This window comes from Ictalurus punctatus, chromosome 1, assembly GCF_001660625.3.
Source record: "Ictalurus punctatus breed USDA103 chromosome 1, Coco_2.0, whole genome shotgun sequence".
Taxonomy (NCBI): domain Eukaryota; kingdom Metazoa; phylum Chordata; class Actinopteri; order Siluriformes; family Ictaluridae; genus Ictalurus; species Ictalurus punctatus.
In genome coordinates this window covers 19,019,392-19,047,185 of record NC_030416.2, presented here as the reverse complement: position 1 = coordinate 19,047,185, position 27,794 = coordinate 19,019,392, and the positions used below count along the sequence as shown (strand labels likewise).

General features: G+C 40.3%; 1 protein-coding gene across 2 annotated transcripts in view; it reads left to right on the top strand.

Annotated features, from left to right (window-relative positions):
• LOC108269081 (matrix metalloproteinase-16) overlaps positions 1-22,673 on the top strand; it is a 57,873-nt gene extending 35,200 nt beyond the window's left edge. For both annotated transcript variants that reach the window (XM_017474640.3, XM_017474648.3), the window contains 6 exons: positions 4,064-4,225; positions 6,967-7,184; positions 13,973-14,111; positions 17,359-17,509; positions 17,615-17,730; positions 19,271-22,673. In XM_017474640.3, coding sequence (XP_017330129.1) covers positions 4,064-4,225; positions 6,967-7,184; positions 13,973-14,111; positions 17,359-17,509; positions 17,615-17,730; positions 19,271-19,599 — 1,115 coding nt within the window. In that variant the 3' untranslated portion in view covers positions 19,600-22,673. The remainder of the gene's footprint in view (positions 1-4,063; positions 4,226-6,966; positions 7,185-13,972; positions 14,112-17,358; positions 17,510-17,614; positions 17,731-19,270) is intronic.
• Positions 22,674-27,794: the final 5,121 nt, after the last annotated feature.

The following is a 27,794-nucleotide window of genomic DNA, read 5'->3' as shown; positions in this document are numbered from 1 at the left end:
ATAAGAACCTTATCCCATCGGTGAAACAAGGTGGTGGTAGTGGTGTAGTTTGGGTCTGTTTTGCTGCATCTGGGCCAGGACTGCTTCCCATCATTAATGGAACAATGATTTCTGAATTATGCCAGCGATTTCTAAAGGAAAATTTCAGGACATCTGTCCATGATCTGAAACTCAAGTGAAAGTGGGTCATGCAGCAAGACATTGAAACTATGCACACAAACTGTTCTACTAAAAATGTTTAAAGAATAATAAAGTTAATGTTTTGGAATGGCCAATTCAAAGTCCTGACGTTAATCCAATAGAAATGTTCTGCAAAGATCTGAAGCAAGTAGTTCATGTGAGGAAACCCACCAACGTCCTATAGTTGAAGCTGTTCTGTACTGACGAATGGGCTAAAATTCCTCCAAGCCCATGTGCAGGACTGATCAACAGTTACCGGGAGCGTTTAGTTGCAGTTATTGCTGCAAAAGAGGTTAAAACCAGATACTAAATGCAAAGGTTCACATACTTTTGCCACTCACAGATATGTAATATTGGATCATTTTCCTCAATAAATAAATGACTAAGTTTATCTACTTTTAGGACCATAATGTATGTTCTCTTTTCGTATGACTGTAGCTAATGGAAGCACAGTTTCATTCGCATTGTCTTTTGTAGACATTTTGGGGAAAAAATGCATATTGTGAAATGTTTCAATGGGAACCCAGCTACAGACTTAGTCCAGTGTGCTGAGGTGAGTCATGAAAGATTCATGATGCATGCCTTGTGTCTATGTGTGTGTGTCTGTGTGTTTAAGTACGTGAGAGAGATTGAATGCCTCAGAATGAATCTACTGTTTATGACTCATTTGTTATAAACTGGCCATTGCTAACGAGGTTTACTGTTTATTGGCGGAGAGAGCCTCATGAAAAATAATAAACAATAATAAAACATATATAAAGGATATAAAAATAATCCTCTTCGTGTAACAGAGAACAACTGCCTTTCCTTCAGGTTTAGGTGGATCTTTCAGGACAACTGACAACTCTTACAGTGATACAGGTTATCCAGGCAGTGTGGCCTGAGGGCTGCATCCCAAGAAAGATATGAGACTTAATATTATGCTAGCCTATATTTGCATCTTAAGGAGCAACTTGATATGAACCCTTATGTTGTGTTGTAACCTCCTCTATGGAAAAGCATATAGTAACCTACTAAATTATCATATACTGTAACACAGCGTTTTTTTTTTGTTTTTTGTTTTTTTTTTAAAAAAGAAAAGAAAGAAAAAAATGTCATTCCCATCTCTTCTGCAAATGGCTATTTGTATGAATAGGATGGAAATCAGCAGGAGCTTTGATTGTGCTGCTGTGAAAAAGTTAACCTGTTTTTAAGGACAGACCCTTCAATTGCAGTGTGTTGGGCAGCACTTCACAAAGTAGCACACCTATTAGTTTAACTCCATTTCCCTGAAGGAATGTGGAAGAGTTGTTCATTTTTATCGTTTATCGTTTCTAGTGACTGAATTGGGAAGTGCGGCCAAATGTATGTGGACAACTAATCATCACACCTATATGTGGTTCTTCCCCAGACAGAACTGTTGCCACAAAGTTGGAAGCACACAATACTATAGAATGTCTTTATATGCTGTAGCATTACAATTTCCCCTCACTGGAACTAAGCTGTTTCAGCATGACAATGCCCCTGTGCACAAAGCAAGGTCCATGAAGACATGGTTTGCCAAAGTTTGAGTGGATGAACTTGAGTGATCTTGCCTCCTCTCCTGACATCACTCCCTGAACTCACTAATGCTGTTGTGGCTGAATGAGTAAATCCCCACAGCCACACGCCAAAATCTAATGGAAAGCCTTCCCAGAAAATTTGAGGTTGTTATAACAGCAAAGGGGGACTATATCTGGAATGAGATGTTCAAAAAAGACCTGGGATAATTGGCTGGTCATTCATTTTGTGTTTGGTATTGTAAAAGATTAGTGTAAAAGACATTAACAAATTGTTTACGTATTGTTTTGATTATTATTCGGAATTAACACTAATAGTGGATGTAGCTTCATAATTTAAAGCTGCAATACTGAACCACAAAGGCGTGGTGACGTCGAAGGCCACGCAAATGACGTCAAACTGACGGTTCCTGTGAAATCCGACCTGACAAATTATAAATCACTATTATAAGCTTACCATTGCGAATCGGGGTACAGTAACGTGACAGTACAGTTTTGAACATTTTTTAACTTACTTCCTCAATAATTGATTTTTTGTTCATTTTTAACCAAACAACTTTTAATTCTGCAGCTTTAAGATTTTGTAGCTAGAACTAAAGCTAGCAACATTTATTGAAAGAGCCTGTAGACTTTTTTTTAAAACATTTTAAAGTATGCTGCCAAACACTAGAGACCATGGAATTGAATATTCTATTTCTTTATTTAACAGACACCAGCAAAATACAGGTTTATACCCATTTTACCAACATTGATTAACATCCTGCAATTGGGGATGTTTCTACCGGGGGGGGGGGGGGGGGGGGGTGACATGAATGTTTCAGACTTTCAAAAGTTTGTTCTTGTCAATCCTGACTTAAACTCTGTGCTTCTCTGTGCTGATGTGCTTCTTTTTAGTGCTTGTCCCTGCACCAGTTGTTCATCTCCATTCATCTATCTTGTATATTTTATGTGGGAATTACTATGTACTTAAGTGGGTGCTAATTAAACAGAGCCATGGGTAGAGCCATTTTGTTTATGTGATTCTGGGAATCAAAGGAAGAAAGGAGAAGAAGGAGAAATAACCCACTGCAGGCAGGCTAGCTCATCTCAACCCAATATGCCTCATCACTGAGGAGTGCAAGAGCTGTCCTCCCTCTCTCTCTCTCTCTCTCTCTCTCTCTCTCTCTCTGTGTGTGTGTGTGTGTGTGTGTGTGTGTGTGTGTGTGTGTGTGTGTGATTCCTCTCAAGTTGTGTCAGGGGAAAAGACCAGAGTAGACATCTCAAACACCTCATTTGCATAGCAATATGCCCCAATTCCTCTCGTGCCACAAATGATTCTTATATCATTACACTGTCTCACTTTCTCCACACTGACTCTCCCACTCTTGTTTCACATGTATGCATGTATCCCTCCCTAGAAGATTGGGCACAATTTAGTTACATTTTTCCTTCACTTCACTCTTCCTTTCTTTAATGCTTTTCGATGTCTTAGCTCAGTGGAGTTATTTAGAAGAAAACCAAAGTGACTTCATTATGCATATTGTCTACAGCAGTTTTTCGCTCTGATGCCGGCTCGCTCTGTCACTCTCAGGGCTGACACAGAACAAATCGTTGTGGAATGCTTAACACACCACCAGACCAATCTCCCAAAAGTCTTCTGAGCTGAGGAAATCTGAGTAAATCAAATAACAGGGTGAAAAAAATAGTCTGACGTTTCTTTGTCCCTGTCTTACCCTGTTAATGACACGTTAATGTCAAGGAGCATTAGAAAATAACAGCAAAGAAACATAGAGAATGTGAGAGAGAGAGAGACAGAGAGAGAGAGAGAGAGAGATGAAGGCAAAACATATAAACAGAGTCAAGGAATATGAAAGGGAGAGGCAGGAGGAAAATGAAAGAGAAAAGAGAGAGGAAACAGGAGAGCAGAGATGGATGATCAGTGCTCTGTAGTTGATGATGTGGCTGTGTACATCTGTGTCTGCACTCTGCGGTCCCTTGGTTAGTGTCACACGTTGCTAGCTGGAGACAGGGGCTTGGCTCACAGCCAGTGTGGCTTTTCTGGGCCCACAGTTTACTCCAGTGTAAAATCACAGTATCATTACAGAGCCGTAAGGGCACAATGTTCCATGCTCTCAGAAAATACAGCATTTTGATGTGTGGATGTTTTTAAGGACAGTGCCCAATACAGTAATGGGTCCCATCAGTAGCTGTGGTCTCACTGTTTTTTTTTTTTTTTTTAATTCTACAGTCGAACCTGAGGCGAAGTACAATCACACGCACAGACAGTACACAGGGCTATCATTCTCTTGCTCCCATGCTCTTTGGTCAGGTCCAAGGCTCACGTTTGTGTGTTTTTCTGTGTGTAGGAAATGACCTGTTCCTGGTGGCTGTGCATGAGCTGGGCCATGCGTTAGGTTTGGAGCACTCAAACGACCCCACAGCCATCATGGCCCCCTTCTACCAGTACATGGACACAGAGAACTTCAAACTGCCTCAAGATGACCTGCAGGGCATCCAGAAGATTTATGGTAAGAGTTACAGCCTCAGTCAGGTCTGAACAACGCTGATCAACTTGTTCACTGTAGCTCACTAAGGTCATTTGTCTGGAAAAGTGCTGGTCATTTGCTTGGAAGCCCTTTCCTTTTTCAGATCAACACATTAGAGTAATATCTTATGGATGTAGCTTCATAATTTAAGCTTGAATTGTAGCCAGCTATAGCTAGTCTAGGATCCTGCCCAACACATGAGAGACGATGAAATTCAATATCCTATTTACCTGTTTTACCCACTTGATCTGATTAACAAGCCACAGATAGCTAAGGACATTCTACTGTTCTGGAAACCCATGAATGTTCCTGACTTTCAGAAGTTTGTTGTGGTTAGTGCATTTACAATAACCTGAAGATTTACATTAAGTTAAGATCAGCAGAAAAGAGTGGGAATTATTTTTTTTTAAAAATGGATTCTCATTGAGAAATGGAGAACATATTGCAGATATATTCACCAGTATTTTGATCCTTGAAACTGGATTGAATGATAGAAACTTTACCAGCACATGCTGGAAAAGTCTTAACATGTGCATATTTGTTTTGTTTTTTTTTAAACTGGATTAAGTGACACAAAGAAATTTACGACTAATAGGCCAGAACAGCAACACGAAAGACAAAGGAGCCTGATTTCCGCATTCATTAAAAAGATAGTCAGAGCCAGTTTGGTCAGGGCAGAGCTTCACAAGGTTAGCGTTTCCTCTCACCTCCTGCCCTCTTTCCCTGGTTTCCTTTCTCCTCTACTCTCTGCCCATCCTATACAACTGCAAGGGCAGGTCAGATCTGGGCTCCTTGGGCAGATGTTCACATCCTCAGTAAACTCCCACCCCCTCTCTCCACTCTCTGCTCTTCCTCTCCCATTTCCTTTCCAGCCTTTCTTCTGTGGAGAGGTGTATGAGTCCATACACACAGGATGTGGTCTGACGCAGAAGATTAGGGTGTAAGATAATAGTCACAAACAGCTTATGGAGCGTGCACAAGCCAGATACGCAAAAAAATGCATTCAAACCAGACCATTTTCCATTAGAGATTACAGCAACAGGAAGCAGCGTAGACATACAAGTTACATGGAGTTTAACTTTATGTAGATGACAAGGAACATGATTTACTGATTCCCAATGGGTGTGAGGGTGCAGGGCTTTTCCACCACTGCAAAACATCCCTGTTTTATAGTTGTATTGCGACATGAAATAAAAATGTCTCTGATTTTAGGTGCGCTTGATTAGCATATTAACACCCTGTTGACTTTAGAAAACTGCTTATCTTAAATCAGAATAAAAAACATTAGTGCACCTGTACCCAAGCAGTCTATTCAGCACAGTGAATGTATTTGAAATAGCTTATACACCTGACTATCACACCCATATGTGGGTCTTACCCAAACTGTTGCCACAAAGTTGGAAGCACACACTTGTATGGAATGTCTTTGTGTGCTGTAGCATTAAGAATTCCCTTCACTAGAACTAATGGACCCAAACCTGTTCCAGCATGACGGTGCCTCTATGAACAAAGCAAGGTCCTTGAAGACATGGTTTGCCAAACTTGGTGTAGAAGAAATTGAGTGATCTGCACCTCACCCCTACTGAACACCTTTGGGATGAACAGGAATGCTGACCATGTGCCCGGCCTCCTCCCCTGACATCAGTGCCTGACTTCACTCATGCTCTTGTGGCTGAATGACCACAAATCCCCACAGCCCCACTCCAAAATCTAGTGGAAAACCTTCCCAGAAGAGTGGAGGTTATTATAACAGTAACAGGGAGTGAAATCTGGAATGGGATGTTCAACAAGCACATATGGGTGTAATGGTCGGGTGTCCACAAACTTTTGGCCGTTTAGTGTATTAATTGTTTTGACTTTACAGTTATCCGATTTATTGCAAAACAGCTACAAGTTGCTAAATAAACAGAACGCATGTGACTCCACAGTCGGGACCTGCTACTAGCAACAGTATCGCTGTTCGGCTGTTTAGGCAAATCTACTTGGGCAATTTTTCTGAAAGTCGTGAACCCTTATTCTCTTTTCTACAAGAGAAACCCAAGCCAGTTTTAGTTCCATAGCCGTAGTTGCTTCACCTTTTATGCTTGTTGTGCTTTCTCTTATAGGTTCTCTCTCTCTCTCTCCTCTCTCTCTCTCTCTCTCTCTCTCTGTCTGCTCTGTGCTGTTATGTAATGGTAGCTGGGGCTTTCTCTTTTAACCCCCACTCTATTTTAGGAGATTATTTCAGTCAATGAGTGAAATCTCCCACTCCCCTCTGCTGGTCAGACTATACTGGGATAACCAGAGGTGTAACTATCCCTATAATCGTCTGAGCTTGCCTCCAGGGCAGCACTGCGGGATCATGGTTTTACTCACGCATCACTTCCCATACAAACATTTGACCATTAATGGCCTTTTTGGCCTGTGAGATATGAAACTTATTATAGTTTTCCGTAATTCACAAAGATTTTAGTTTAATTAGTATTATTATGTAACAAATTATAGCTAATAGTCATTTCATTTAGAATCATTCACATGTTATTCTACCTTTGGTGCAATGGTTCAAGCTAAAAGCACAGTTATGGAATGAGTGCACTGGAGTGTATTTGATGCAGTAGTATATCTTGGAGACAGACTTGAACATAGCTAGTAAAATGTTATGTAAAATCCACGTTTCGCTTTGCAATATAAAAGGTTAGTCCTTTGTAATGTTTTTAATTCTAATGTATCGCTCTTCTTTTTAGGGCCCCCAGACAAGATTCCTCAGCCTACAAAACCTTTACCAACAGCCCCCGCTCCACGCTCTCACCCGCCCTCAGACCCACGCAAACATGACCGTCAGACGCGACCACCACGCTTACCCACGGGGGACAAACCCACTCATCCCAACGGCAAGCCCAACATCTGCGAGGGCGACTTCAACACACTCGCCATCCTGCGGCGAGAGATGTTTGTGTTTAAGGTAGTTAAATACACATTACTTGGATTTCATATGGGGCAAATTCTGGCCAAATACATAGTGTACTACAGCCTATAATAAGGAGTCTGTCTTTTGAGATTCAACTGTTAGACCATTCAACTTTCTTATTACTGTATGGGGCAGCAGTCCCACTCAGGGTCTTCCCTTATGAAAGCCCTTTTCTTTCCCTAGATTACAAACACCACTAGTTATAACTGAATGGCACACAGTATACACAGTTATACTCCTGTTGAAAACAGCACAGATCAGGTAATGTTACAGCACCATGTGTGAGAGTAGTGTGCTTCACAGGGGCTCCACGTGTTCGGTTTCCTTCTGGTGAGTTGAACTTCAGTGATCCTTGAAAGGAGTGTCTTTTCCCTGACCCACTGAATCTACCACTTTCTATACACCCCTTATAACAGCAAGCTAATGAGGGCTATAGGCTCTGTCTGTCATTTATTAAACCTACCTGCAATCAGAAGAACTCTGTTCAAATGAAACAAATGCGTATGCTGAAGAACGTTCTGCATCTTCTTTGTAGTCTAAACAAACTGCTGAGGCGAGGGTGAGCCCTGGAGCCATTCGGAAATTTCCTGATCTGTGAGTCAGCTCACAGCACCCTAGCAACCCATAAACCCCCCTTAAAGCCACACAAAGATATCCTGTTTTCTCCTCACTAAATGATTTGTCTGTATTTTTACTAGGGTTATAAATAATCTGAATTCAAGACATGTTGAGGCAGGCGCAAAAATATACTATCTTTTTGTGAGTATTGAATCCGCTCGGTTAAACAGCTCATTTTCACTTAAAGATTGTCTTTTCCTTTGTTTGTTGTAACTGTAATTGGAGCAGCATCTCAAATGGTGTAGAGAGCAGTCTCTTATTAACACGTGGATGATGCATCACGGGGACACTGGCCGCGTCACGTTTGGCTGTTGGCGTGGGGGGGGGGGGGGGGTTAGGTTTAGACGGAATATTTTGGATTTTTAACTTGCCAGTTGTTTCTATGGAAGCTGTTCTGGTGTGTTTCAGTGATGTGCAAGAATAAAACTCCAGGCAATGAAGCTGGCCTGCATATCAGCGCACATTTGTATATCAACACAGACATGTTATCTTCTTTCCCTGCCTGCAGCCCCTAGACTGATGCGTATCATGAAATTTCAAGATGCCTGAGAGAGAAAGCCAGGATTTGTAACTGCTTATGGAGAGGTAGATGGTCTTTTCATTTTCACACCCCACAGCTAAGACCACTCTGGCTACGTTTTGAGTGTCAGACATGGTCCACGATGAGAAATCGACTAGAGGTTATATCTCATGGCTGATTGTACATTCGGTGGTCATAGAAGGTTCATTAGGTACATTAGCTCAGTCTGATGAAGTTAATGGATTAACCTAAAATGTAACACAGTAATTTTGTCAAGGCAGTTGAAATGTAGCTCTTTAATGCATCCTTCCATTTACTTAATATTCATTATCTAAGATTCTTCTTCTCCTGGTATTGAAATGTTTGTTTTGTATAATCGATAGAGGTGGGTAGAGTAGCCAAAGATTTTACTCAAGTACAAGTAAAATTACTTATAAAAATAATTACTCAAGTAACAGTAAAAGTTATCAAGTTAATAATGACTCGAGTAAGAGTAATAAAGTATCCGACAAGAAGACTACTCAAATAGTAAGTTACTACTTACTTCGGATCCGATTAAAATTAAGGGAAAATCCCAAATCTCAGACTACATGGAGAACTGTAAGTCACAGCTCTCCTTGAAAGTCTGTCTGTTCTGTTTCTATGATATAAAACCTGGGTTCAAGATGGAGCAGCATACCCCAGTCCTGTGATGGGTACAGTAACACTCATCCTGTCACTTTCAACACAAATGTTCACAACACACACTTGTCAGCATCTGCATTTAAACAGACAACCAAGAACAAAAGAACAGACAATGGAACAGAAAGAGCAAGTGTGTATAGCAACAGAGAGAGAGAGAGAGAGAGAGAGAGAGAGTGTGTATGTGAGTCTGTGTGCGCACGTGTGTGTCCTGCCATCTTTCCCCTCTCCATGACTGAGCCGCAAAAATGTGAGCGGTTGAGGCGGACACATTCAGACCACCGCAGCTTATCGCAAGACTCGCAACTTCATTATACATGTAAACGATGTAAACGAATTATTAAAACTACATATATTCATTAACATTTAACAGTAACAGAATGTAGCAAAGTAAAAGTACATTTCTGTCATAAAAGATTGACTTGAGTAAGTAAGTATGACCAGTTAAACCTACAAGCTACTCAAGTAAATGTAACGAAGTAAATGTGGTGCGTTACCACCCAACTCTGATAATTGTATATGGTTATATAATTGTGTATAGTATTGAACTGTGCCACATGGTTGGTTATATGTGTTGGTTACAAAACCCTCTGTTTAAACTTGGTCTTTTTTGACTGGAAGTGATGTTGCTTGTGTTAAGGGCCAGTGGTGGTGGTAATTGACTTAGCTCATTAAGCCGGACCTCAGCAGTACAAACCCAGCGAGCCAAAGAGTGAAGGATTATATTAGCCTCATTTGGGGAGCAGCAGGAGACAGAGATCTGCTGTCGCTACCTCATCAAACTTAAGAATCAATCTCCCCCCATGCCAGCGTTTCAATAACACACAAGCACACGTACACATAGTGACAGTTGAAGCACCACAAGTCCAAAGTGGTGGAGAAAGAATGGCGAGAGACAGAGAAACAGAGAGGCGCACTTCATCAGGGCTTTACAGCCCTGGTTTCTGCTCTACACTGTAAGATGAAAACATTTCGTGTCTCTCTTCCTCCACCCACAGAAAGAAATTAATTGATTCACTGTGAACCAAAGATGTGGGACTTTAATTAAAGATGAGGCCCCTTCTTCTTCTTGAGGCTCTCTTCAGAAGCGTGGAGTATGTGATGGAGAAGTGTTGAAAGACTTGTAGCTCTCTGTTGACTCTGTATTTTCCTCTGCCCTGAAGGCTGAAGTAGTTATAACTGTGGCTTTTTTAAACGTTAAAAGTTTGTCATCACGAGCAGACTTTTTATTTTTATTTTTTTATCCACACTCTCTAATGGGCTCTGAAACTCAAAATGAATCATTTTAATGAAGTGCTTTTTCTTTATAGGTTATCGATTTTGTGCTCTGTAATAACACTAATAACATATGATTAAAGCAGAACTATTCAATGGCTCATGTAAAGTCGTGGCACATTGACAAAATTAAGCTAGCTCTGCATTTCAGTCTCAGATGCACATGCAAGAAAACGGGGAACAGCAAAAGCACTTTTGGCAAATGCAGCATCCACATGGCGTTCAACTGTGCTTGAATCCATCCATGTCAAAGCTCTCCCCATTTCTCTTTTTAAATTCATTGTCATCAAGTTGGAGAGAGATATGATCCTCATGATCAGTCAAGAAGAAGAGATCCTACAGGCGTACATCTGGCTTATGTGATTACCATGCACAAAGTTACTTCTTCATGAACACACACCCATGCACTAAACCCCTGCTCCTTGCTTTAGGGCTTGCAGACCTTGTTTCCCAACTGCCTGATTTAGATTGACATCGAAAGCTGTTTCTTTCCTCGGGGTGAGAATAGCTTTTGGGTGGTGCATGCCGACTGATTAAAATCAGTTGCTGTTCTTAAATAGCGCATACCGTTTCATATGCAGTTCCTGTTTTCTCTCTTTACAATTGTTCAGAATCAAACGGACCCTGTTTACATCAGTATGGCCGACCATCTTCCAGGAAGTCTCCACTATTTTCTTCGCTCAGTTCCCTCCAGATATTTCCCTCCTCTGGGCTTGGAAGAGTGTATTTGAAGTGTATGTGTGGCATTGTGCTGGCAGTATGTTTATTGATGTAGCTCAGGCATGTGCTGAAGGATCTTCTCTTGCGCACTCCAGTGCTGAGAGTCCACCTGTCTTCTTTTTTTTATATACTGTGGGATAAGCGAGGCTTATCTCTACACAGGGCTCTCTCACAGCCCTTGTTGGTACCATGCACTGCCCGGGTCTTTCATGTCTCCTTTTCATCCCTTAATGCTGTAGCTTACATGGGACAAGATTAGACTAGGCTAGCAGGCTCACTTCTGCAGGTCTGACGTACGTTCTGCAGCAAAGCAGGCAAACATTCATTTTTCTGTTTCAAGTTTGTGCCACTGAGCTGCAGTTTCAGCAACAGTGGCAAGCAACAAAGCAACAGCGCAACCAGCAACATTTGAATTGGGATTATTCTTAATCCTGTCCAAATCATGTATGATGGTAGGCAGCGGTTTTCGGTGCCTCTGATACGCGTGTGTATATTTAGAGTAGTTGGCTTGCTAATAAGTCACTCGGCCTAGCATATAACATGTCAATTAAACAACCAATCTGCGTACTGATTTGTTTAACTAGTTAGCTTTACCGTCCATATGGGAATTCGTGGAGGTTTTTTTCTGATTGTTGCGGCCAAAGTTTTTTGGGTTGGTTTTTTTTTTTTTTTTTTTGGCGTAAAACTATTTGAATTGGTGAAATTGCACGAAATTATTTTGCAAGGCCTATTGCCATGATGTTTGTTGGTAAATGAGACCATTTAGCTGTACTCATGTTCCACTCACGTAAATCGAAGGGGGCTTTGGCTGAAGGCATGTTGTGATGATGGCACATTGCGTGTCGTGATGACGTCGCAAAGCGCATCTTGGCCCAAATCTGTGGAAATATTTTAAAAATGGCAAGCTCCTCAGAATATTGCGGAGTGTCCTTGATCTTGCATTCATTTCTGCGATCGCAAAATCTTGGAAGGACTTTATACACATTTACATTTTGGCCACCACTGTTTCTCATAGCAACTTAAAAAAAAAAAAAGAAAAAAAAACACACACTTGAGCATGCACGTCCAAAAGCGACACGAGTAGCAGACATTACACATCAACAAGAGAAAACAAGAAGAGGCACAAGTGGCTCCTTGCTTGCTAGTGTGAACGTAGGGTCAGATTTAATCTGCAGTCAGTATGCATGCTTCAAATGAATGTTTATGAGCAGAGATAAACGGCACTGGCGCAAACCCTCAGATGAATGTCTGTCCCTTTGTCTGTGTTTCTGTCTCTTTGTATGTTTCTCTCTCTGTACCTCTTTCTCTTCCTCACTCTGTTTCCAAATCCTATCCTTGTGTGCTTGCACATAAACTACAGCCCTGTTTATTGTGGTGGACAGACAGGCACCGGTTTTCAGTTCCTCTGAATTTGTGCAACAGATTATAAAGCCACTGGCTGGGGGAATTGCAGCCAGGGTGCTCTAAACAAAGGAATAATGAAATGATTTGTATTGTGTGTCCAGAAAAGGCTGCCTCTTTGTGAAAAGGTTAGTGTTGTTACTGTGGGTGCCTGATTACTGAGTGCCAGTAGAATTTGTCCTCATCACGGTCTGGCTCAGTACTTCAAGGGAGGGAGGAAGGGAGGCACTATATTTTCTCTTTACAGACAGGAAAGAGAGAAAATGGTTCTGATTTCACAGTTTGATCTGTTTTCAATTACACCGGCATGTCATATGAGAGAAAACGCTGAACAAGTGAAATCAATCAGTGCTTTTGAGGAGCACTGGGGGTGAGGAGGGGTTTTCTGTCCAACAGCTGCACCAGAGGACACAAATCACTGGAGAGCATTGTGTACATTGTGCATGCAAGTAAAAGAGTTAAGAATTCCGTGATGGGTGTGGGGTTTTCTCTCGCTCTCTCCCTGTTTCTCCTTCCTCTGCTTTTTTCCTATAGTTTAATAGCATTTAGATCGTTTATTACTTACAGATTACAGATTTACTTCTTGGAATAAGACTGGAAATGAGCTCTACTGCTGCGTACACTCTATTCCAGTGCCGTGGCCGCCTGAAGTGAGCCTGAGGGTGCGGCATGTATCTGAGCCGTAATGGCTTCTCCAGCTTAGTGCTTTTCCTGTGAGTCTTGGCTCACACCTCATATCTTAAGGTTACTGAAAGACTTTATGACAAAGCACACCTTTAAAGAATCTTTTCACTCAGTGGTGCAGGATCAAGTCAAAACATCCTTGTTAATTTGGTATAAAGTGCATTTTGTGTTATTGGTAAGCACCAACCTGACTTCTGTGAATTATGTTTAATATTAACAGCAGGGAAATTAACCTGCAGGTCAGCGCCAACCCCATTAAGATTTAATGTAAAGTAAACTATACGGCGTGACTTCATATCCTTTGTGTTTGGCAACCACTTGGCTGCAGTTGCTAGGACAACACGTCGTCCAACACAGCGTACCAACGAGCACTGACAGCGTTATCTCAAAGCTGTCACATCTCATAACTCGGCAAAGGGGGCACGGATCAGTCCTAACTTCAAAAAAAAAAAAAAAAAAAATCAGTTCCACTCATTTCATCTAGTCTAGGTCTCATATTTTGATGTGTATTTCAGGAGTGATGGTTGTTAAGTGACAACCTCCCTCCTATAATGGAAGTGATAATAAGTGTCACGTGGGTTCCCCGCTCATTTAAGAGAGCAGCTGTGCTCTAATGAGGTCAGACTAGATGAAACTCCACCGGGAGGAGACCACTGGGAGAATGTACACATCCCTGGCTCTGCACAGCAGTCTGGAGTGTTAATGAGGTGGTCTGGGGCCTCAAAAAAAAAAAAAAAAACACAGCACAGCTTCATGTACTCCCTAGTTTTGTAGAATCGCTTTAATGAAAGTCAGAAATGCGTACTTTGATCGTGATTGGCTGTATTGTCTGCATTTCTCTTGACAGCCTGTTTGACTGTGTTGCACTGTGTCCCTCTTTTAGGATCACTGGTTTTGGAGGGTCAGAGACAACACAGTAATGCCAGGTTATCCCATGCTTATCAACGTGTTCTGGAGGGGTCTGCCAGCCAGGATAGACGCCGTCTACGAGAACAGCGAGGGCAAGTTCGTCTTTTTTAAAGGTAAGAACAGAAGCTAGACGTCCAAAGAGCATATGATTGTATGGTGTTTGCGCGTGGGTTAAAAGCAGTAACCGGGCTAGCAGTAGTGGAAAGAGTAGTGTTATGATGAGCTGTAACCTTGTTTCCCTTGGAGTAAGAGCTGCTGAAAGTACAATGCCTTACAGGAAGGGAATTAAAACGAAGGGTCTTATCTCTAGAGCATCTGAATGACTGTAACTGAAGCAATTTGACCCTTAATCTATGACGGTAAAGGCTCTCGTGTGGTGTGTGAGTGTATGTGTACACAATTTCATGCCACAGGCTACTCTGCATATCTTTAATTTTCCTTGCTGAGTGTGCAAGTCTTTAATCGTTACTTTAGCAGTGTATTTGTCCTGGATTTGTTTTTTTATTTAACAAAACATTTCACAGGTGAATATTTTGACGTGTTTCCTTTTGGAAATACACTAAGTCTGTTTTAACAAATAACAGACATGAGTATATAGAATACTAAATAATGCAGAACACAGAGAGTAAGACAGAGAAAAAGAGAAAAAATGTGGTGGAGAGGAAAAAGGAGGAACTAAAGCACAGGATTTGTCGCGAGTTTGATTACAGATAATGCACTCAGTCATTTTTTTTTAACTTTAGTTGAGGTGCTTGAGAAACAAACAAATGGTCCCTGGTCACAGGCTTGTAGAATCATTTTTGTTTGTTTTATCACTTACTGTAATATTTCTTTCCTACCCACATGCTCCAATTCATTGCTGCTAGTCACAGGTTAGAAGTAGCTCCCACATCACACATTGGAGGTGGGGGTGCAGAGCCATGCAGAGTGATCTCATTTGGTTTGCAATTTGCCATTACTGCTGATGAGTTTCTCTTAATGAGCTCCTTTCATCTTGAGAGCAGAAGTCTCAGACATCCTGTCATTCAGCCTTTTCTACAGCTGTGTTCCACACACAAGCACACACATGCATACACATATGCACAAATGCTTATCATCTAAGGTCTGTCATTTGAATTCATGAATACCTACTTCACTGCTTGTGCACTTTAGATGTTGAGTTCAGGATTAAAGATAAGACCTTCTGGTTGTTTCATGCATCTTGTATCTGTGGTGTATCCTGATCAGATTTAACCACAGGCATTTTCTTTGGAAGTTTCTCCTAGTTTAATGTTTTAAAGAAGACAGTTGTTTAGACTGTTGAATACAGCAGTCACTATTGCGGTCCACAGATCAATTTTGTAGCATTTGGTATCTGTCAAATAGCTTTGGTATCTGTCAAATAGCTTTGGTATCTGTCAAATGGGTATGGTAACATTACACACAGTGGTGTAATGTATTGGGAAGTGTTCTTGATGTCAAATGTGTTTTGTATTTCTGCTTGTATAACATCTGGCTAAAATGTGTCCCAGACCTTCCTTTGAAGTGGTTTGAGCAGTTAGATTTAAATCTGTATCTTTTGTACACTTTTGTTTTTAAGTGGATTTTTTTTTTATCCAGATATAATCCTGATATATATATATAATGCATTAAACAAACAAGTGTAAATGGAGCCAAAATTGATGTTTCTTAGTTAGATGTATCTTAGTTAATTATATATGTTATATATATGAGTTTCTAGCATTGATTTTTGTTAAGGGCAATATTCTGAATGTTTTCTTGCTGTAGTTTGGAGAATAACATTCATTCATATTCGCTAAATTTCCAAGCCTGGCAACAGATTATTTATGTATATTTATTGGTACAAGAAATGCCTTGTTTGTGTACATTGTTCCATGTGAAAGTGGTGGAAAGAAGTTGGTTCTGGCCCAAATTGAATAGAAACCATTGAATTCATTCATGGAGTTAAACAATTGAAGCCAATTTAATATGTATTCCAAACTGCCCTCATTGACATTTTTTTCAGCCGAAAGCCTGCCAATGTGCTGTTGTTGACTTCTGCACCATATTCCAACTATTTAGCATGACAGTGTCCTGCCTTCTAGGACATAGCTAAAGCTGGTTGTTTAGTACAGGCTACTGGAGTTCTGCAGTTTAATGCTTTTCAGAAATGTGCTTTCCCTTATAGCCCTGTACATTGTACACTGTTCATTGGCATGCTTTTTTCAAAGGCATTGGGAGTTGGAAAGAGATTAATGACTGTCCATGGTACTAATCCACTGTATCTCTATGAAAAATAACAGTCATGGCCTACACTTCCTTGGCTTCTTTCACACATCTACACACACATGATGGCTCTTTTAGTTTTTCTAATAAAATCTGCAAATTTTGAGGTCCGGGTAATTGTGAGGACATTTGGTCCTCACATTTGGTCCTTTTTGGTCTTCAGAAAGGGCTAAATATAAATACACACTCACGCACGCACACACGCACGCATGCGCACACACACAGCTTGAGAGACCCCAACCCTCTGTCTAGCCTGTGTCTGGCTTCCAGAGCATTTTGGCAAAGAAAAGCTGACCCTGCCAAGAGGAGCTTGAGAAAGCCCTCAGGTGAAATGATAGGCATTTCCTGTTTCAGAGGAAATGGTGTAGACCCTGTCCTTAGTTGCAGTGCTGACAAAATAATCTACTCTCTCATATGGCATTTCTTAGTGTGATAAGGCAGCACTGATGTTTCCGCAAGGTCACTGGTGGGCCTGGGACCATACAGTTCTAGGAAAACGCTCTTCCTTTCTAAAGAAATGTGTTACTAATTCTCACTATTATCGTAATAGAAAACTTCCTCCACAGCAAGCCCTTCAGACCCCCTGATATTTAAAAGTGCACGCTTTAATGGGTATGAACTGGAGGGTGCTGTAATACGAGTTGGGTGAGGGTAATTCACTGTAATTAAAAACAAACAGTCCAGCCTGAGGTGCGAAATTAAATGTCTATTGAACAGAAAGAAATGTTTATCGCAAAATAACATAAATAGAAGAGATTTCATATCAGTACTGATTGTGCCAGGCAGGGTGTCAGCAGTTTTCCAGTGTTGTGCTTCACTGGTTTGCTGACCATAAAAGAAAATGATTTACTATAATGACACGACAAAGAAAATAAACTTTTACACTGAACATTGATTTGAAAACATTAAATGTACGTAATGATGGAATTGCTCAGAGGACTGTATAACTGTAAATCAACAAAAAGTGCTGCAAATTGCTGTCCAGTGTTTAATGGGAGTTGCAGCACTCTCATTTGGTTAACAGTCTCCCCTGTTCTACGTACAGTACTAGCAGTTGTACATAATAGTATTAAATTGTGGCTTTAACTTGTGTAGGAAAGCAGTTCTGGGTGTTCAAAGACACCATACTCCAGCCTGGCTACCCAAAGGACATCTCCATGTTTGGGAACGGCATGCCAGCACAGAGTATTGAGACTGCCGTCTGGTGGGAGGATGTAGCCAAGACCTACTTCTTCAAAGGAGACAGGTCTGTGTGTGTGTTTGTGCTTCTGATATCTTAATCTACACTTTTGTTTACTTTTTTCTGGTTTGTCTTTGACCACATTTCTGTGCGCTAATTGTTTCCATGCAGATATTGGAGATACAATGAGGATATGCGGACCATGGATCCTGGATACCCAAAGTCCATTGCCGTGTGGAAAGGTGTTCCAGATTCTCCTCAGGGTGCCTTCGTAGACAAATCTAACGGTACAGTCTGTTCCCTTAACTAATTGCTGCTAAACATATTTAGCCAACAACCTACTGTAGTGTTTCCTTTAGCTTTTTGCTGGTGTTCAGCACAGTGTAGAGTCTTGCCTATGTTGTCCTGCTTTCATTCTATCCAACTGCACAGCTTAAAGGAATCACAGGAGAGAAAATTTTGTTCTCCTTTTATACTTCTTCTCATTGGCTGTCGAGAGTGGGTGTTGCAAATTTCATTGGCTGAGCTTATTGCTAGAGGTGTACCGTTTGAGAGCCACATGCATGCCATCTGTCCTCTTCTTTGCCTGCCAGATCTGCACAATAGCTCCAGCATTCATCTAAGCGTGAAGGGTGAATCGATATTCCAGGGAAATCATTTGGTTGAGCACACTTGCAATGCAATCGCTGGCTTTCATTCAACCACTGGCCCTGGATATCACCCGGATGCCACAGGGAACAAAAAAATTGACCCTGATTATTAACCATTATTGCCACCCAGTAAAGGCTTTTATAGTGATAGCAACTCTTCTCACCAGCCATACCAGCAGTATGAGCATGTAGGAGTCAGTGGGTCAGTAAATGCAGTATTCTGCACCAGCCTTCTCTCTTGTGTTTCCCTGACCATTTCAGATTCAACACCAAATGTTCTGCCAAAATAGTTACTGTTCAAGTCTGAAGAATGAGCACCAGAGTTCTTGTGTAAATATATACTTTAAAAGCACTAATTCTCAGACATGTATGGGAGTTTTTTGGGGGAAAATATGTTCTCTGTCATCAAAGTAACACGCGAGATGCTCAGATTCGAAATCAATTGTTTTCACTCACATGCAGCCTCCATGTCACATTGCAAGTCTGGGAAGTTAAAAAAGAATCCAGAAAAGTCTTGAAAAGGTTCTCAGTGGATAACTCTGAAGCACTCTTACATGGTTACGCCCTCCTGACCTCTGCCTCATTCACAGTTAAGCTGAGCCAGTCCGATATCCCAGGCTGAATACTGTAAGGACTCAGCGCTCTTTCTCTCTCTTTCTCTCTCTTTCTCTCTCTCTCTCTCTCTCTCTCTCTCTCTCTCTCATTCTCTTGCTCTCTCTCGTTCTCTGTCCTCACTTCACTGCTACAGTGATTTCCACCTGCCTCACACAGTCCACTGTCACCTCAATCAGCAGGACTCCAGTGGCTCCAGTTTTTTTGGGGGGTGTTTTGGCTCCTCCACTGTTTTCCTTTCTTTTCTTAAAGAACTTGGATGAATAATGCATGTGGAGACAAAGGATGAGTGCAGCCAGATTATCATGCTGAGGATGTCACAAGTTTCCATTTACTTTATCCACCAGAGAGCTGGAGAAACACTCTCGTTTCTCCACACACAACAGTGCTGAGAATATAGGCTAGTGGGCTAAAGTTATCCAGAGGACAAGCCAAAATCTTGTCACACTGCTTGCTTATATGGCTCAAAATTAAATGCTCTGAGACAAATTGCTATGATTAGTAAGTCATCCATCAAAGATAGACTTCACCCTGACGTGACATAATGTCTCTGAATGTTTTGCAGGATTCACATATTTCTACAAAGATAAAGAGTACTGGAAGTTCAACAATCAGAGGCTGCGGGTGGAGCCTGGCTATCCTCGCTCCATCCTCAAGGACTTCATGGGCTGTGATCTGACACCAATCGACCCTGAACACATTCCCACTGAGGACGTGGACATCGTCATCAAGCTGGACAACGAAGCCAGCACAGTGAAAGCCATTGCCATTGTCATTCCCTGCATCCTGGCACTGTGCCTGCTGGTGCTGCTCTACACCATCTTTCAGTTCAAGAGAAAGGGCACACCACGCCACATACTGTACTGCAAGCGCTCCATGCAGGAGTGGGTGTGAGACAGAGCCCTGCCCAGGCCAGCCCCTTTACTCCCATTCCCCCCTGGCAGATGCCGTGGTGGTACAGCCCACCTTAAACCTGCATATGGCCCTGATCTCCCTCTGTCTCTCTCCATTTCTCTGAGGAGCAGAGAGGGCCTTTACCTAAATCTACCCCCTCCAGGAGAGAAAGGGTGCATCATCCTTACTCCCATTCCTTTTCCTTACAGCTCAGTGCACCTGCTTTAAGACTAGGGAGGGTTTCAGATCAGACTCCCATGGTGCATTGCGACGTCCTGCGTCAAATCAGGTCTTAACTGTTTTAAGTGGGGAAAAAAGCTGATTGCTATTGCCCTAGGTTTTACTCCCAACTGCACGCTTGATAGACAGAAAAAAAAAAGAGCAGAGAAAATTGCTCATCATAAAAGTTACTTGAATTCAACAAATTCATCTGAAACATTTACCTTCTCATTTAATTTTTTTGTTTGGCTTTGATCCATAAATACTATTTTCAACCAGATATATTTACAATACCCTTTAAGCACTCCTGAAAAAAAAGAGTCCAAACCAAATAAAGATTTCTCTCCAAAAAAGGATTTTTCTATAATTATTATTATTATTATTTTTGTTACTGCTTTCTTTTCTTTTTCCTTCCCTGCTCCTAAACTTATAGGGATAAGAAGTAGGTAACTTGTGACTGTTCTGGCAGTCTGTCTCAATGAACAGGGGCCAAAATATTCGGCAATATTTTTAACAGCCTTAATTGTAGATCATGTTTTTCTTGTTTGGTCTTTTTTGAGCTTTGCTTTGTCAGCAAGCCAGTGGGTGGTGTCTATTGCGTTGCTACCTTTGTCCTTCATTTTGTTAACCAAGTTTGCCACTGCGCGGTTCTGCCAAGTCACTGGATCAGGAGCAAGCAGTTGTGTGCACTTAAAGTGAAATATGTCAGTGGGAGCAGAGGGAAAGATTCTAGTCACTACATCAGCTAATGTTACTGCTACTATCTGATGTGCTCTGTCACTATATCAGTCAGATAGTGCTTCAGAGAATAACTTGTTTGTTCCTGTTTATCTGCCCTGCAACAGAGCCAGGAGTGCTGGTGCTCCTCTCTGAAAGGAACTCGCAGTCAGCAGAAAGTGTGTCAACTCTTCTGGACTGCCTTGTTTTGGTGGGTGGTGTTGATATCCCAAAGCCTTGGCACACACTGAACATGGACAAGAGCATCTCAGGACACTGCTTGTGCATACGAGCATTCATGTCCATGTTTGTGTCCTCTGCCTGACTACAGAGGATGAAAGAAAAGAAATAAAATCATTCAGTCATGGTAGGTTAAAAAAAAAAAAAAAAAAAAAAGTCTGGATGGAACCAGAAATGTTAATACGCCTCGCGGCATGCAACTTGAAGTCAGCCTATTGCATTGGAAGGACGTGTTCTGAAACTCCTAAATATACAGTACCTTGCTTGCAATTGTCTTTTTATTTGTTTTCTTATATTCTTGGTACAGTAAAGAACAAAAAATGAATGGTCTCAACCTCAAGGTACAAGTGGTACTCAAAAGAGCTGAGCAGTCATCAGGAATTCTTATTTTTGGCTGATACTGGTCATAAGATATATCTTGATTTGTTACTAATTCATTCTAACTGACAGAAACTGACAAACATGTTGTTGCTCTTTGGCAAGCAGTGTTTGAATATGGGTCTGTATCATGCTGATGTTTTCTTTTATATTTGTTTAAGAACAAACGAGACAACTATATGTAAGATTCCTAATGGGACGAGGGATCAGTCCTGACAGAAAAATAAATTGATTAGTATAACATCAATGGCTTTATGCTTTTTGCTCATATGTATGCACTTTTTTTAAATGTCTAAAGCAAAATCCAAATTGTCTTTCTTTAACTGCCTTGATATGCTTTTTTTGCTCGTTCATTGTTACAAAAATGCCTATTTCTTTGACTCATTCTTTCATTTTTCATGTCCTTTTTTTTACTACTGCTGTCTGTGTGTGCATGTGTGTATGCATGAAAGCAGCGCCATATTTTCCAAAGTTTTAGACAACTGCGATGTTTATTAGAACAATACTAAGACCCAAATATTAGTCTCAATGGCAGCGCAGTGCAGTTTTACGCTGATTCTTAAGATTTGGTAAAAATGTTAACGTGGACAGAATAACTGCTTTGGACAGAAACATCATTTAGTTTAACCCGACAAATTTAGGTCCAATATGACATTGCAGTTTAAATTGTTGAAATTGTGGTTACAGGGGTTGTTAAAAAAAAAAAAAAAAAAAAAAAAAAATGTAAATTTGTATGTGTACCCCCTAACCTAGGACTCAATCCTGGGCCTTTGACATGTTGCTGTTTTCGCCTCACACCTAACCAGTTCTGGTAATAAGCTTTTAGACATGGGATCGACCTGTGCTTGGTTTGGTAGAGAACATGAGAATTGGTGCTAATTTGACCTACACTGGTAACGCAATCTTGTGGTGCTATTCTCTTTGGATTTACACTTGAGTGACTGTGACCTAAGCAGTAATAATCCACTTTATTTTAACACCAATCCATATTTGTACATTGGTGTATTGTCTGATGAATCACATTTACCAGATTTAATATTGAAATCCTTAAGGGACCATTCATTTTGAACCAGCCTTATTATCAGTTTGCACACTAATTCATGTTTAATGATGCAGAGGTTAACAGATGAGCTTATTAGCTTTACATATATGTGGTGTTCTGTGGCAGCTTGTCATTCATTTCTAATAATGCATTCATTTTGCAGACAAGCCTGTTTCTTCTGTAGTTCTCATGCCTTGATGTTCTCAGTTCATGTTCATTGTCATGGTCATGACTTTATCTATACTTGTATTAATATGCATTCATACTAGTTACATACCAGTTACACACCAGTTACACACCAGTTACACACCAGTTACATACCAGATAGATTTAAACATTAGGGAAACAACTAAGAACAAAAACCTTTTCTACTCTGTTCTTATATTTTTTTGTTTTCATTCTCGCATCACCCTGGCATGTTTTTGTGCTGTATCATTTCATCATTCATTTCACTGGTCAATAAACACAATTGAACATACGATCATGAGTCACGATCATTTGTAGGTACAACCCCAATTCCGAAAAAGTTGGGACAGTACGGAAAATGCAAATTCACCCTGTACTATATTGAAAGCACATTATTAACACATTATTTGGTGTTTTACTTTGTGAATTTAATTTATTTTTGAAAATATACACTAATTTCAAATCTGATTACTGCAACACACTATAAAAAAAAGTTGGGACAGTCGACTGTTTACCACTGTGTACCATCACCTTTTCTTTTAATAATACTTATTAAGCGTTTGGGCACTGAGTGACACAAGTTGCTTAAGTTTAGCAAGTGGTATTTTCCCCCATTCTTCCATTATGCATTTCTTCAGCTGTGCAATGGTACAGGGCCATTGTTGCTTTATTTTGTGCTTCATAATGCGCCACACATTGTCAATCAGAGACAGGCCATGTCAACACCCGCACTCTCTGCTTACGTAACCATGCACTTGTAATCCGGGCAGAATGTGGTTTGGCATTGTCCCTGGAAAAGACAACGTCTGGATTGCAGCATATGTTGTGCCAAAATGTGTGCATATCTTTCTGCATTAATGTTGCCCTCACAGATGTGCAAGTTACCCATGCCATGACAGACGCTAGCTTTTTGACCTGACACTGATAACAGCTTGGATGGTCCTTTTCCTCTTTGCCCTGGAGAACACGACAGCGGTTTTGTCCAAAAACTATATGAAACGCAGACTCGTCGGACCACAAAACACAATTCCAGTGTGCTACTGTCCATCTCAGATGAGACCGAGCCCAGAGAAGTCGGCGGTGTTTCTGGACAGTGTTGATGTATGGCTTCTGCTTTGCATAGTAAAGACTTAACTTGCATCTGTGGATGCAGCGGTGAATGGTGTTGACTGAGAAAGGTTTACCAAAGTATTCCCAAACCCATGTCAGGATATCTATTACAGACTCATGACTGTTTTTAAGAGTGACGTCTGAGGGATCGGAGATCACGTGCATTCAGAAGTGGTTTTCAGTCTTGCCCTTTACACACCGAGATTTGACCGCATCCTTTGAATATTTTAATTATATTGTGCAAAATAGAAGGTGAAATTCCCAAAAACATACCGATTTGTCTTTGGGGAATGTTGTTCCCAAGTGTTGGATTATCCGCTGATGCATCTGTTGTCAGATTGGCACAACCAACTTGTCACATTGCTATTAGTCCTAAATTGCCCCTGTCCCAACCTTTTTGGAATGTGTTGCATGAATCAATTTCAGAATAAACATTTATCTTCAAAAAAAGCTATGCAGTTGGTTAGTTCAAAGTACATTTCCAAATCACTCTTCTTTGTTTTTATTAGCATTTTCCATACTGTCCCAACTTTTTCAGAATTGGGGTTGTATATTTGCATTGTGTGTGTTTTTTTTTTCCACTTCCATATCATTTGTTCTCCCCGTATATTTTGTTGTGGTTTTATCTTATAGTGCATCACTGTGTGTTGTGGAAACTGCTCCGAGTTCCAGTTCTCTCTTTAATGTTGCTCCCTGAGCATAAATCACAAGTAACAATAGTTTATATATCTCAATATAAATCTCAAGTCACAATAATTAATTCCTAGTTCTTTCCTGTGCCCTTTGGACAAGTCCACTCAAGCTTGTGTACAAACATGTTTAGTGTTCATGTACAGCATCTATAAAGAAGCAGAGGGGAGTGAAGTGGCAGAGGCTTGGTGAAATGATTTTTAACTGCAGGGGAAAATAAGCTCCATTAATCGCTGTATTGACTCCATGGCGCAACTTGTTTTCATCACACACCCCACTGTGCCTTAGTTACCATCCTCGTGGTGCAGCTTACATCCACTCAACAGGCTCATTCATTACAATATACGTTTACAGTTAGTATTTGGAAAGGCTTCGAACACTCAAAATGTTAATTCAGCTGTGTTGAGAACATACCCCTCACAGGTTTGCACTATTTCCAGGTTCAATTGTATTAACATGTGAATTAAATTGTATTTTCTGCTCATGTCAGGGACAAAAAAAAAAGGGGGAAATCTAGATTAAATCTTAAGGGTTCTTCCGTTCCACCCTCAAGGGAACCTTTAAAGTGTGTCCTATCAGAGAGGATTGTAAGTTCAACTCCATTAGGAAGAATCATTAACTATTGTAAGAATGCTTGACAAAACCTTTTTTATAAGATTGTACTGCTGTCCAGTAAATCTCACTGACCCCAAAACTTTAGGTAGTCATTCATTTAAGATGTGTTGATGCGTCATTATCTAATAGATAATATAGTATAACCAATAACTAATGTGATTTTGGACTTGTTTCTAGCATTAGTCTCAAAATCAAACATTTTAACACAATTGCCAAAGCAGTAGAATTTCATATATATATATATACAGTGAAAGTATCGAGTGATTTATCTGTCTTGTTCTACTGATTCAAAAGCAGCACATTAACAGTGAAACTTTATGCAAAAGAAAGCATGTGTGTAAGAGTCTGTGAAAATGGCCTCTAGTCCTGGGTAAGACCGTCCTGGCTGGTGTCCCACTTAGACTACTGGAAATATACCGCAACCCTCTGTTTCACGTATCACCTTCCATTCTGCCTGTTCCTCTGGGTAATTAAACCATTTCTTCTTAATTAAAGCTGCCGTGGAGGTTGACAAGCTAGGGACCCAACCACCACAGAAACGAATGAAGGAAAAGGGAGTAATAGCAATAACACAGGGAAAAAACAAAGGACAAAATAAACCCTGAATGTAGAATTCAGAGATTAGATTATTATGCTATTATCATCAATATAGTTCACATGTACACCTACTTCTTTCAGGAAAAAGAAGTTTCCCACAAAATCCAGGTATATTTGGTGATGTTATAAACAAGTTACAAACCTTGTGATGATGGTCCATTCTAACCAGGACACCAAGATGGAGCTCAAGAATACACACTGAGGGAATCTTTATTCAGGCATGCAAAAATAACTGCATAGGTCATGAAAATGACATGGTTACTGATGTCTCACCTCATCCACTCCTTTAACCTGTGACTCTAGAGTAGAGCATCCAATTTATAAATGATACACAGCAGCCAAATCTACTTGTCACATCTTTATACTAAATCCTGATTGAGCTGAACCTAACACAAATAACACTACATCATTTGCTATCCTGTAATACTTAATTGGGTATTACCGTTAATAAATCTGGGGGGGGGTGTTGGGGGGTAAATCTTTTGTGATTAGTGTGATAAATGGAGAGCAACTACTCAAGCAGTTTCTTTTCAGTCAGCAGTCAAAGTCAGCATTTCTATTTGGAGTTAGACTGCTGAATGTGTTCTGCTGTGTTAATGAGTGCCATTTAAAACATTAAGAATCATTATGCCTTGCCTTCAATGTTGAATGTAAAACAAAATCTGTTTGAGTTGAATCCATGTGAATACATTCCATTGCCGTGACAAAAAGATCTCCAACACATTAATTGTGCACTATAATATTTGTGCACTTTTTTTTTTTGTGTGTGTGTGTGTGTGTGTGTGTGTGTGTGTGTTATACATATTAAGTGCTCTCTTCTCCAGCATTGAGACTCAGAAATGCTTGTGGCCAGCCTGTGGATTCCATCATGTCTTCATCAGATATCATGGCAGACCTTCTGATTTTCTGATTGAGCTGTCACTTGTATGGTCACCAAGCTGCATTGCAGTAACCTCACTGAGGTTCATGCCCTTTTGGCCCAGCTGTTGTGGCAAAAAGTTTAAATGCAACAGGCCAGAGAGAGAGAGAGGGAGAGAGAGTTCAACCAGAGTCCACAGTATTTTCTGAAGTCTGGCCTCAGAGACCGAGGCTACAGAGAGCAGCAGCTCCCTCAAGGGTAACTGTGAGAGTCTTTTTAGAGTCACCAGCAGACTTAAATATACACAACATAGTCATTAATTACAACGATTAACAAAAATTGGTTCCTACCCAGCTGTGCAATTTGACAATTAGTCAAATCCTTTCATAATGAAATAAATTATAATATAATTAAACACAAATCAGTGTATTATATGGTCACACTTTAATTCCTACAGAAAAGACAAAACAAAATAAAATCCTGTGTGACTTTTCCAGACAACCCCACAAACTAGGATTGAAATTCTTGTTAGGTGGATGAGGATATATGCTGAATAAAATCACAACATGATCTGTACAATTGAATTGATAAGTATGATGCTTTCATGCATTTTGGGTGGATACCAGACAGTAATAGAAGTGGTGATATTAGTAGACATGATCATTTAATTAGTTAAGGTATGATCTACTGTCAACTGTTTTCACATATTTATAAAATTAACAGGTGTAGTTCCACTGATATGTATTCATATACCATGCTAGTAAGGAGGAAATACATCTTACCATATTAAACCCACATCTATCTTTCTTTGTTTCCTCCAACAATAAAACCTCCAGTACTTCCAGTATATCCCTATGCCCAAGCCTAAGTGTTTTATCTGACTAGTAGCTTTTTAAACATAAATGGAGAAAAATACATGATCATGATTGGTTAATCCTTTTCTCACCATAGCAGCTGGTAGGAAATAAAATGTGATTAAACAAACTAAGGGACAAGTTCATTTGATATCTGCAGCACTTAAATATGGAATTGTAAATATGACTTTCTTGACTGTCTATGAACATTGTTATAGCATAATTACTATGCAAAACAATGCTATTTGACACGCATATAATCAGTTGTGATTATATGTGAACCACCCGAGAATAAGAATTTTGCAATTGTCATAAAATGTTTCCCCCTAACTACGCCTCTGCTATGTGTATCTCTGCACTCTATATCTGACTCATAGCAGAGTCATTTTGATTTCATCTGAGATTAAATGTTTATCAGTGTATATTGCAACGTTGTCTGAACAGCACTGCTGAAAAAAGAAAACATGTATCGTCTTTATCGCAGGAGGGTTTCAGAAATCTGGTACAAACAAGCAGGGTATCAAGACTGGATAGAGAATTACTGTAACCTCAGAAAATTTTAATGTTGAAAGTGCAAGTGGAGGAAAAGAACCACAAGGGAAGTGAATAAATGTGTCATGGTGTTAATGCTACAGTCAAAGACATGGGAATACAACAAGTCCTCTCTTGGAACGCATTAAATTATGAT